Source organism: Pseudonaja textilis, chromosome 1 (assembly GCF_049901715.1).
Source record: "Pseudonaja textilis isolate UNSWEBS1 chromosome 1, rPseTex1.2, whole genome shotgun sequence".
In the NCBI taxonomy this organism is placed as follows: domain Eukaryota; kingdom Metazoa; phylum Chordata; class Lepidosauria; order Squamata; family Elapidae; genus Pseudonaja; species Pseudonaja textilis.
Window position 1 is genome coordinate 283,321,936 of NC_141990.1, and position 12,433 is coordinate 283,334,368.

Below are 12,433 nucleotides of genomic sequence, written 5' to 3' on the forward strand. Positions count from 1 at the left end.
ATGAAAGCAGCGCAACTGGAAGTACAAAAATGTTTATTCTGATATGCTTAAATTATAATTTTCCTGAATGAATCCTGAATGTGTTTACACGTTCACCTTATATGGGCTATCTTATCACAATGCGCCAATTGTTTCTCAATTTTGACATATCTGCAACCTCCTTTCTAGTTTCTTGCTTGACAATTTGCAATCGCAAAATATACTGCTTATTTAAAAACTTCAACCAGACAATAGAAATCTATTTACAGGCTATAGAAATCAAAAAGTACGATACTGAGATAAGTATTTATTAAAAACAAAATTAACAAAGCAACTGAATTATGATTGTATTGAACTAGCACAACACATTTTAATTGGGCACCAATATAAAAAAGATAATTTTCAAAGCTTTAATGTCTACAGAACAGTGTAACTAAAAATATTCAAATGTATTTTTTCAAACCCATGTTCAAAAGAATCAAGAATCTGATTCTAAATATTTATTGCAATATTAATATACTGTTGAAAAATAAAGATTGGAACATATTTAGTTGCATGTAGTCATTATCCATCACAGGTCTCCAAATATTTCTGAGGGGCAGCAGGCCAAACACCTTGACTCAACTATTCCCTTTGCGGTGTCCTGGCTCTGTTGCCAGCCATGCATTAAAAGGAGAATGTCCAAGCTAGAAACCAATCTACATACAGCAATACCCTTAATTCAAATGTTCCCTTTTTAGTATGTTCAGGCCATACAGTGGGGACAATCAACAAGTAGTTGCCCACAAACACAGCATTCTTCATCTCCTTGTGTCTAATGGGATATCATGAAAGAATGTCCAAAAGAGATCTTCTTGGCTACTTAGTAAACCTAAGTAATAATTTTGTGTGTGTGTGTGTCTGGCTATAATGTTGCTGCGGGCATGTGGAAGTTGGTTTAGATGGAAAAGGACAAGACAGTTATTATAAGCCATTATCTTTCCATCTTAAATAGCTCCAGCCCTTGCCTGCAACCTAGAGATGTTGCATTTATCTATATCAGGCCTACCAACACAAAACCAACATGTAGCCTTGTGTGGCTTCTTGCAAACTTTTTAAAAAGTTGATAAATTAATTGCCACCATTCCAAAAGACATGTAGCCAAGCACCTCCAGGCTGCATTGGAGATAACAACTGCCACTGTTATCTCCAATGCAGCTGCTGCTCTCCTAACCACCAAACTACTGACTGGCACATAAAAGTATTCTTTTGTGACCTGCAATTATTTTAATTTATCAATGTTGTCTTTTCCCTCTACAAGTTGTGCAAACCTGATTTATGAAAAACTATCCTTCAGTCTCAATTCTCAGGTCTCACTGTATCAGCATTATTTCTCTATCAACCACCAATCATAATATATGGATACTTTCACCCAAAGAATGGCAATGTAACTATGGAAAAATTTAAAACATCAAAGAAATATATTTTCCAAACAAGAACGGGGTTTGGAAGAACATAATTCTGACTTGGTTCTCATTCTTCTACAGAGTTGGGGAACAATGTCACCCAGCAACTACAAATATTTTAATCTATTTAAGAAGTTCCAATATTGTCAATGTCTATTCAGTTACAGATGGGACCTAGAAATAAACAATAATTTATTAAGTTAACTTCCTATCACATGGTCTGTACATAATGGTCTAACTGTAATGAGTTAGTTACCATCTGTTTTGTGAATAACCCAAACCAAGAGCTCACTGAGAGTTAGACCAAAAATACAGGTGGGTCCTTTTTTGTGCATTTAACCATTTTTTCCATCAGACATGGAGATCCCTTGGCAGCTTATAACATGGTGATTTAAACCCTTTGATTTTAGCCCTCATGATCTTGTCCTTATTTAATTATGTTTTAAATGGTTTTATAATAGTGGCCTCTTTGAGGGAGATGGGCAATTCAGAAGTGTGAAATATAAATAAATAAATTTTATTATGCAATGCCTAGAGTAACTTTGTGTGAAATAAAAAGTTATATAAATTTGATGAATGGAATGAAATGAAATATGGAGATGGCTTAAAGGACGGATATTTAGGGCATCTATTCCCTATTTTAAGATGTCCTCCCCAGATAGGCTCTGCCCTCATCTACTTTGTGGAGGGCAAGTCTTCTGTCATACAAAGCCTAATGCTACTCTTAACTTGACAGAAGTTATATACTCCTAACCTATGGACTACTGAAAATTATTTTCAAATTTTCATGGAGCCACATTGCTGTCTACCACTTTTTAAATATAATATAAAGTAAGATACTTTATAAAAGCAGGTTTAGGGAACATCACAGTGGTGGATCTCCTATAATATCAGGCCCAGCTGGCTCTCGCTGAAAAGGGCAGGTGATACATATGTTTATGAATCCACCTTAGATAGTTATCAGCCCCCACTTCACTTAACCTTGCAGCTGACCTAGCTATAAGGCCCAAATTAGGAAAATAGCAGTTTTATGCCCTAGAGATAGACCACTTCCTTCAATCCTCTTTGCCAAATCCTAACCCCAAATATCAGACAATATAGAGCAAGGCTTGCATTCTAAATCACATAAAGGAACCAGAACAGACATAATGCTGTATTAATAAATATAGCATTTATTAATAAAGTGCACACACTTTGTACATAAGAAACCTCTCACATACAAGTAGGGCTAAGAGAGCCCCTGTGTGGTACACAGAAGACCCATGCCACGACCTTCACCAATTATGGGCTGTTTGACCTTTCCTTCTATTCAATCCCCCCTTTAATCTATCTGACAGTTCTAAAACTGTTTGTCAAGGGTGCCTAACTTCTTCCTACCTGCTAATCCCAGTGCACCACCCGCTTCCTCCTCCTCTGCTCTTCCGACTTACAGCATTTGTGGCCCACCTTCCACAGCAAAATCTTCCAAAGCATAATACATACCATTATAGCGCGGAGCAACAGGCATTCTACTAATTTATAACATAGGTACATAAATTAGATATAGCAGGTTTAAAGGATCCGAGTTCCAAAACTCAGGGCAATTACTAGATCGCAGAATTACTATACAACTGACAGGCTGACTTTCCACAGTCCACATCTGGCGCCTTCAGCCATCACAAAATGAAATACAGTATGTAAATCCCAGCCCCGATGACTTAAGGTAATCGTTAATATCGATTCGCTTTCAACTACCTACAAGAAGCAACTAATTCCTTTGGGTGCAGTAGTCGTCAGCAATGCATCACGCTACAAGTCCCCCCACCTTTTTTAAAAAAAAAAAGTTTTTAAAGTTTTCTCGACAAGCCACGTTTAGGGAAAAGCTCCATCTACCTCCACGGAGTTTAGCGTGGGGTAACACGGATCAGCTCCTCCGAACGGAGCAACAGGACCGACCGCTACGCTCATCCAAGCCCAGCTACCGCGCAGTAGTAGACGCGCTCAAAAGGGAAGGGCGGGCCGGAAAAGCTCCGGAAGGGCACTCGTTGCTTTGAGGAGGCGGGCCTAGCTGAGCGCCGCGCCGCAGGGAGGGAGACCTCGCGGCCCCGGGAGAAGCCGCGGCACTTCAGGCTACAGCGTGGGAGGCGCGGAGGGCGCGCGTGGGTCGAGCTAAGGAGGCTGCTTACCTGCGGAGCCGCCAGCGACGATTTGCTGTGACGCCTCGTGCCAGAATTTCCTGGGTTTCGCCGTCATGGTCGTGTGGAAGGAAAGGAGGCAAAGCCGCGTGAAAGCGTCCGCGCCGCTGGGGTTGGAGGAGGAGCAGTTAGCGGGGCTGTGACTCGAAAGCTGGCGAGCCAGGAGCGCCTCCTTTAACGCGCGAGCGAGGCGTCCCCCAAGCACGGAAATAGTAACTGGGAGCAACGGGGAGGGGAACAGCAGCCTTAGCAGAGCCAAGTGCCCTCCTGCACTCTCGGCAAGATGCGACCGCGGCTTCCCTTATTCCAAAGCCCCCGCAACGGCCTATAACCTTTATACTGAACTGCTGGGCATTGTGCCACCACCACGAGCCCGGTGGCTGAACTTCTGCCCTGGGAAACGACGGAGAGACGGATGAAGCTCTTTCCCACATCCCGGATCAAGAGTACCAGGCTGCTGCCCGATTAAATGCCTCATTTCCGTCCCGACCCGTTATATTGCTTTTCCTTTTTTATCCTTCCTCCGACAAATCTCGAAGTAACACTTACCAGGGCTGATTTGGAGCAATGCTTCTGGACAAGGCTGCTTTCTGTTTTGGTAGGGGGAGATTAGATAAGTGAACCATGTCACTATAATTTTCTTTCTTTTTAAACTAATCCAGCACCCACATCGATTTGTGCCAAAATTCAGTTCCCACTACTTCAGCCATCATAATTGTTGGATGAGAATTTTGGAAATCGTGGTTTAAAAATGAGGGTTAAGGTGGCAGGTTAAGGTGGCTTCCACTAAATTGGTGATGAAAGTCCTCACATCTTATGAAACTGCTTGGGACACTAGCAGCTCTAAATAACTAACTTCTACAGGTAACCAAGTACTTTCTTACCCCACTGAATGTGCCTGTGTACACACACCTTGCTGCTTAGCAAATTCTCTATTCCAGGTACCTGTTTGTTTTTTAAGATTTATTTTTAAAAAAATAGGTGCTGATGACATACATAACGCCTGCCTTCAAAAACATCTTTACAGTGTTTGCAATGTTTCTGAGCTTCCATTGACCCCTCTGTTAGATTAAAATAGCGGTTCAGAAATCTGACCAGCTGCCAAGAAAGAATCAAACTTAGTAGAAAGAGCAAAAGCACATTTTCAAAATTCCAGTTGTGCCCACTAACTTAGAAACATTGTAAACCATATTGATCCCAATAGCAGTTTGCTACTGGGTGACTTGCAATTAAAAGATAATGAAGGGAATAGTAATAATAAAGAAATGTAGTAAAATATATTATAGCATTAAGTAGAGAGTTACTCTATAGGCATTTATCTTGCTGTTGTTAAAAAAGATTTCCTTAACCTTTCACTTGTTGTAAAACAATTATAAACACATGCCTGCAATCAGTTACATCCCTCTCCTGTTACGACACAAGATTGCCCCATCTAAATAAATCTGAATCCATCTGTTGTCCTGGATTGATACATTTCATTCCAGCATCACCCCCCGGGAATGAAACATACCTCCTGGAATCCACACCTTTGAAGTATGCTGTTAATAGCCTCCTTAAGTGGTCAGTTGTGATCAATTAGATGGACAATAGGAGAAGAGATAGTGAAAGGTAAACATTGCTGGAGAGAGATTTGTCTTTTGCAGGAAAGATGTAAATCTAAGAGTTTTTACAATGCAGTTACTAGTATAAGAAGGACAGGGCATCTTTCTGTATTTTGTAGAATTTTCCTCCTGTGTCTCATGATGTGCTAGGAACTTCTTTCCAGATCTTTGATCAAAGAACAAAAGTCTGCTTTCTTTGATTTTGTAAGCCTCTGTTTAAGTCTTTGTTTTGGTTTATTTTTGGCTTAACCATGCTGCCAGATCTTACAATAGTACCAAAATGAGAGAAACTTGTATCACTGAGAATTACAATAATTCATACCTTAGTTGCCTTCAATTGCCTTTTCATAGGTAGATTACTTTTTCCATGGAATAAAACTTTTCAAGACGCATCTGGCACTATCACTATCAGATTTTTCCAAGGTGGAAGATACTGTTTCACCTACACAGCCGTTTTTGTGCAGAGATTTTAGCCTGTAATTAGGGGCTGCAAGGCAGGATCTGCCTTATAGCCATTTTGGCCCAGAGTATGAATCATTTTTTGTCTTGCAATATCCAGCAAAAACTGTGACACACAAACACTAAAAACATAACTTATGAACATTTTTCACACTTAGTACCATTGTAGCATTCCCCCATGTCATGTGATCAAAATTTAGACATTTGGCAATTAACACATATTTATGACAGTTGCAATGTTCTGGGATCATGTGATCACCTTTTGCAGCCTTCTGACAAGCAAAATCAATGGGAAAGTCAGATTCACTTAACTATGTTACTAACTTAACAACTGCAGTGATTCATTTAACAACTTGGCGAGAAAGGTCGTAAAATGGGACAAAATTCACTTAACAACTTAGCAACATAAATCTTAGGCCAAATCAAGGACTACCTGTACTAAGACTTTGCGGCCTTCTTTCCCAACACTCTTTAGCAGCAGTAAAATATGTTACTACTTTTCCAAGCAGTTTTGTTGAGATTTTCACGTAACATAGCAGCTGCTTTAACTTTCAGAGACAAATGCTTTGCTCATACAGGCATGTTTCACAAGTACCCTGTCTGATTGCTTCACCTCACTCTTAACAGCTAATGAAGCAGGGGTTAAATATCACAATATAACTTGGCTTACTCTGTGCCAAAGGTTCACTACTAGTTTATGCAGTCATTAAGAATATTGGATAAAGCCTGGCAAAGTCTTGTTTCAATCTATTCTCACCTTAGAAACACCCCGAGTAACTGACTCAGTGACACACACTCTGCAATTTACTTGACAGCATTATTGCAACGGGAATTGAAATAAAGCTGACTCTTATGTCATTTGCCTCTTGCTCCTGCAGAAAAAGTAATATGCTTGCAATAGTGATAGTTATAGCTATTACTACAAACTATCATAATAGTTAAGTTTATTGAACTTTTTCTTAGGAATATGACTAATTCCATCACCTGCAGAAAAAGAAAACTGACATATCTACAGGAGGGATACTTTACTCTTTGAGTAGAGCCATAAGATCTCAGTTCTGTCATTAATAACTGCAAATGGTTGTATTTTGATTACTTCTTTCATGAACAGCTATACAAAAATAGTTGCTCCAAGAAGCAAGTCATTTGGAACATCAATAGGAAGATGCCTTTGAATGCTGTTTCTAACCACCGCAGATGCTTCCATGCAATAAAACTCCAATTACAAAATTGTGTGGTGGAAAACGCCTCAAATTAACTGCTTTCTGTGACTACATTCCCTTTTATAGCTATGCTTTCCAGGAATTATGTATTAATGGGTGTTCTTTAATCAGATGCTAAGTAGATTTGCAGCAGTAGAACTTCTACAGGCCAATCATCTTTTAGGACTGATAGAACAGAAATTCCTCCTTCCATGTTAAACTTTCATCCTAATTCATCCATACCATTAGAACCAATCACTCTGCAGAAGTCCTGTGCTTTTCTTTTCAAGACTGATTCTTGGCTGATATATCTCCTTTGGACCTAAATGTACCAGCCTAAGCACAGGCAGAAAATGAGCAATCTATTTTCTAAAGCAACCTATTTTCCAAAGCACCTGAAGGCAAGACAAGGAACAATGGATGGATTGAAAGTGTTCAAGGAGAGAGTCAACCTAGAAATGAGACAGCAAGAACAATCAACCAATGGAACGGCTTGCCTTCAGAAGTTGTGAGTGCTTCATCGCTAGTGGCTTTTAAGAAGAAACTAGACAGTCACTTGCCAGAAATGGATTAGGGTCTTCTACTTGATCAGGGGGGTTGGACTAGATCAGGGCTATCAAACTCCCATCCCGTGGGCCAGAGGCATCATAGGCTGGCCATGCCCAGTTTAGCAAAGGGGGGGAAAGTCCAGTTATGTCACGTGATGCCTCTGTGATGACATGAGTTTGACACCCCTGACTAGATCTACAAAATCCCTTCCAATTCTTATTCTGTAATTCTATTTGGAGTTGAAAACTTATTTTTTTTCCTTTTCCCTACAAAAATAAATGAGAACTGACCAGTGATTATGACAGAGAAAACTCAAATTTTAATTAAGAGCACAGGACAGATGGAAGCTGATAACTCTTAACTCAGGAAATATTTTTTTATGAAGAAAAAAGTATACCTTAAATAAGCTGCCAAACTATTGTGATGCTCACACAGTTGGCCATGCCTTAGGAAGGCGAGGTTGCCATACTCTGCAATGTGCAAAACAGCCAGATTCTGGCTAACAAGAGTCTGGTCCAACAGACAACAAATGGTCAAAATTGAGAGCGTCCTATCAAATTCTGTACCTGTCAACAGTGGTGTCCCCCAAGGCAGTGTTCTAGGACCAACTCTCTTCATACTCTACATAAATGACCTCTGTGATCATATTAAGAGCAACTGCATTCTCTTCGCTGATGATGTAAAGCTATTCAACACCACAGACAATACTGCTACCCTTCAAAAAGAGCTTGACTGTATCAGAATGGTCAAACAAATGGCAACTTCAAATCTCAACAAATAAATGCTCTGTCTTACATATTGGCAAAAAAAAATCAGAAAATAAAATACAGGCTGAGTAGTGAAGACCTTGTTGATGATCCAAACTCTTTCAAGGATCTTGGAGTACTCATCTCAAATGATCTAAGTGCTAGAGCCCACTGTAACTACACAGCCAAAAAGGCATTAAGAGTTGTTAATCTAATCTTATGTAGCTTTTTCTCTGGTAATATCACACTATAACTAGAGCATACAAAACATTTGCTAGACCAATACTCAAATACAGCTCATCAGTCTAGAACCCACATTATGTATCTATTATTAACACAGTTGAGAAAGTCCAGAAATATTTCACAAGAAGAGTTCTCCACTCCTCTACTTGTTGCAGAATACCTTTATGCCACCAGACTCGAAATTCTAGACCTAGAAAACCTTGAATTATGCTGCCTTCAGTTCAATCTAAGTATAGTATATAAACTCATACATTGCAATGTCCTACCTGTCAATGGATACTTCAGCTTCAACCATAACAACACAAGAGCAAACAATAGATACAAACTCAAGGTTAATCGCACCAAACTTGATTGCAGGAAATACGACTTCAGCAACAAGCGGTCAATGTTTGGAATACTCTACCCGACTCTGTAGTTTCTTCCCCAAACTCCCCAAACTTTAACCTTAAGACTGTCTACTATTGACCTCACCTCTTTCCTCAGAGGTCTGTAGGGGGCGTGCATAAGCGCACCAACGTGCCTACCGTCCCTGTCCTATTGTTTCTTTTATTTTTCTTATATGTATCCATGTATTTACAACTATGTTTTTACTTATACCTATTATCTTGTAAGCAATTGACAAACCAAAGAAAAAGCACAGGCTCAAAAAGGCTAGCGAACTTTCTATTATAGATTGTGGGACAACGCTTTAAGATGTTAATTGGTTGCTGGTTAGACAATGGCATGTTTTTTCCGCCCCTCACCTTAACCCTGGAAATGCATCAGCGACTGAACACAGCTAGTTTGGTATACAATATTAGCATTAAGTTCCACAGGGAATAAAGTTAACACGCTGAGAAGCACCGAGACTGTTTCAGTCTCAGGAGTGCTAAGACTGTGTTTCCAGGGGTTTCAATATTGGGTTGCTAGGATGTTGCGGTATATTTTTTAAAAAGCACGTGAGGAAAGTCTTCAGAATTTATCAAAGTTTCCCACGCGGAACAAGCCGCTTAGCAAGCACAAAAAAAAGAGCAGGGCGGGAGAAGGGAAAGAAGGCGAGCCCCGAGCGTGAGTAAAAGAGAGGAGCGCAACGCTTTATTTCTCCAGCGGCTTTTCCTTCCCGGCAAGAGCTCATTTCCGCCCTAAGTTGGGTGGAAAGAAATTTAAAGCTCAACGATTCCGGAAGTCGATGGTTTGAGTGAATCTATCGATTATGAGTCGGCTGCACTGAGCCGGCAGAGAAGGGAACCCTCTCCTTCCTCCTCCTCTTTGTTGTTTTTGTTTTTTTGTTTTTTGCTTTGCGCGCTTGGGCCAGTTCCGGGCGAAAACCCAACAGGTAAAGCGAGCTCCTTTGGACGCGGCTGCGTCACGCGCCCGGTTTCGAACGTCGCCGGTCTTTTGGCTGCCGGGGCAACGTCTCGTGCTTCTTCGGGGGGGATGTGAGCCCTTTGCAGAGCATAACGGGGCGGGTACGTTGGAGGAGGAGGAGGAGGAGCGCAACAAGCACCTGGCTAATAAAGGCGGGTTTGCAATAGGTGCTTCTCGTCCATTCCGCATATCTCCTTTTAATCTCCCTTGAGGCCTGTCTTCTGAGACAACATTAAGTGGGGGGTTGGGGGGCGGCAACTTAAGTTACTTTAGCGCACGCCCCCTCAACTTTTTGGTCATTCCATCCCAGCATTCCCTGCTGGCGCAGGGAGGAATGACGGGAATTGCAGTGCGGCGCTCAAACATGATGTATTGCTAAAATGTATTCCCTTCTCCCTTCAGGAGCTCCAGTGGAAGAAGACCGTTCTTGTTTCAGCGGTTGTGATAGAACAGGAGTCCCCAAACTTGGCAACTTTAAGACTTGTGGACTTCAACTCCCAGAAGGCTGGAGAATCCTGGGAGTTGAAGTCCACAAGTCTTAAAGTTGCCAAGTTTGGAGACCTCTGTGATAGGAGCTTAACTGCATAATCAGCATGGTTAAAGAATTGCATAAGCACATACATTTTGAGCCCAAAATGTATTTCCGTTGCCAAGCCAAAGCAGTTAAATGTATTTTGCCCCATTTTATGATTTTGGGGGCCCGGCTGATAAGTGAATCATTGCAGTTGCTAAGTGAATTACGCAGTTGTTAAGTAAATCTGGCTTCCCAGTTGACTTTGCTTGTCGGAAGCCGGCTGGCAAGTTTTACAAAATTGTGATAATATGACCTCTGGACACTGCAACTTTCATAAATAAATGCCAGTGGCCCAGCACCTGAATTTTGATCAGGTAACCAGGGGATGCTGCAACAGTAGTGTGAAAAGCAGCCATATGTCACTTTTTCAGTGCCACTGTAATTTTGGCCCCTAACTACATGGTTGTAAGTTAAGGACTATCTGTATCCCTGTTCCCTCATTGTCTTACAATGAAAATTGCTCTTTTCCCAGCTTCACATATCAACAATATGTGATTTCCTTAGGCAACTTTGCCTATGCAAATAGTATTTATTTGGTTTTTGTCCAGTACTATTGGGCTAGGTCTACAGCAAGGGTCTCCAAATCCCGGGTCATGGGTGGGTACTGATTTGCAGCCCATTGGGAACCAGGCAGGGGTGGAATTCCACCGGTATAACAACCTGTTCGGTGATTGCACGCTTCAAACCGATAGAATCCCACCCCTGGAACCAGGCCAGGCAAGCAGCAGGCAAGTGGGCAAAGCTTCATTTGCTCATGCACAGAAACTAGGTTGTGTGCATTAAACTATCCCTTCCCCCTCACCATTGCCACTGCTGCTGCCACCAGTCCATGGAGACAGAAAGGTTGGGGATCGCTTGCTATAGAACATGTTGTGGTCTGAAAATGATGAATTCCACTTTGACAATTGTGATTTGGCAACATTTATTCTGTTTGCTGTTTTCATTGTTTTATATCTGTTGCAAAAGAGAGCCATTTGAGGATGTTACAAATTCAAAAACCTCTATATCATCTCAACAGTTCTCAGTAGCAGCCAGGAGAAGAAGTCATGTTACACGTAATTTTTATGTTGGAAAAATAACCTTATAAGTTACATTTGTCCAGATTACTGTTTTTTTAAACCTGACAACTTTTAAGATGTGTGGGCTTCAATTCCCATGCTGGCTGGAGAATTCTGGGAGTTGAACACCACGCATCTTAAAGTGGCCAAGTGTAAAAAAACTGGTCTATATATTCTTCTTCACTGATACATTTGTTATCCTGGAGGCTGAAGAATCTAAATGTAGATATTTTGACATTTGGCAACAAATCACTATGTAAAATGACCTTACAGAGGGTGGCAATTAGCATGTAATAAGATATCATGTTTCCTGAAATTACCAGGATCTGTAATTTTAATCATTTTTTAAAAAAAATATTTGCGTCTGTAAATATACCCTAGCCCTCTTCCAGATGGTAGAAGTTATTTTGATCCAATTAGCCTCTAAGACTACAATCTTCTACACATTTCTCTAGTTGTACATGTTTTGTGTTTGATTAACTCAGAGTAACTGTATTTCAGTAGAAGGGAAGAATAAACAGAAGACAAAGCCCTTTTTTAAAAAAAAAATTTTTTTATTGTTAACGTATCACAAAAAGAGATTGAAATCATAGGTTCCCTGAAGCCTTTGAGAGAACATGTATTGCCAGAATAAAGTTTGTGTTTCCATTAATTTAGTTTATACAGAACTTGTTAGGATCATCTATCCATCCCTTAATCATTCAGGATTCAGGAGGAGATGTGGATAGCACATCTTCCTCCTTCTGTCCTGGCCAATTTTTACAGAGGCTTGATTGAGAGTGTTTTAACAAACTGCATCGTTGCCTCAGATAGAAGGTCCATACAAAGAGTGGTAAGGACAGCTGAGAAGATTATAGGATGCTCGTTTCCTATTATTCAGGTTACTGCTGATAAGCACACTGTGCTTAAAGCTTGAAGTATTGTCAGAGACCCTCAAACACTCACTTCATGGTCTGTTTCTGTTGCTCCCCTTTGGGAGGAGGTTTCCATAGCAGAACTATTAGATTCTGTAACAGCTTTGTTCCTTGTTGTTAGGAATGTAAGTCACCTAACAGC

At 40.7% G+C, this 12,433-nt stretch overlaps 2 protein-coding genes across 7 annotated transcripts in view; one reads left to right on the forward strand and one right to left on the reverse strand.

The window, feature by feature from the left end:
* The window catches only part of SLC25A21 (solute carrier family 25 member 21), a 283,725-nt gene extending 278,141 nt beyond the window's left edge, over positions 1-5,584 (reverse strand). For all 3 annotated transcript variants that reach the window (XM_087921918.1, XM_087921917.1, XM_026711276.2), the window contains exon 1: positions 3,590-5,584. In XM_087921918.1, the coding sequence (XP_087778044.1) occupies positions 3,590-3,656 (67 nt within the window). In that variant the 5' untranslated portion in view covers positions 3,657-5,584. The remainder of the gene's footprint in view (positions 1-3,589) is intronic.
* MIPOL1 (mirror-image polydactyly 1) overlaps positions 1-12,433 on the forward strand; it is a 190,581-nt gene that overhangs the window by 8,092 nt on the left and 170,056 nt on the right. For 2 of the 4 annotated variants that reach the window (XM_087921915.1, XM_026711264.2), the window contains exon 1: positions 9,490-9,713. The exons of 1 other annotated variant lie outside the window; for it this stretch is intronic. The gene's annotated coding sequence lies outside the window, so the exon portion shown is untranslated. Of the gene's footprint in view, positions 1-9,487; positions 9,714-12,433 lie in introns of those variants that run through there. One more of the 4 variants, XM_087921916.1, reaches the window with a different exon arrangement.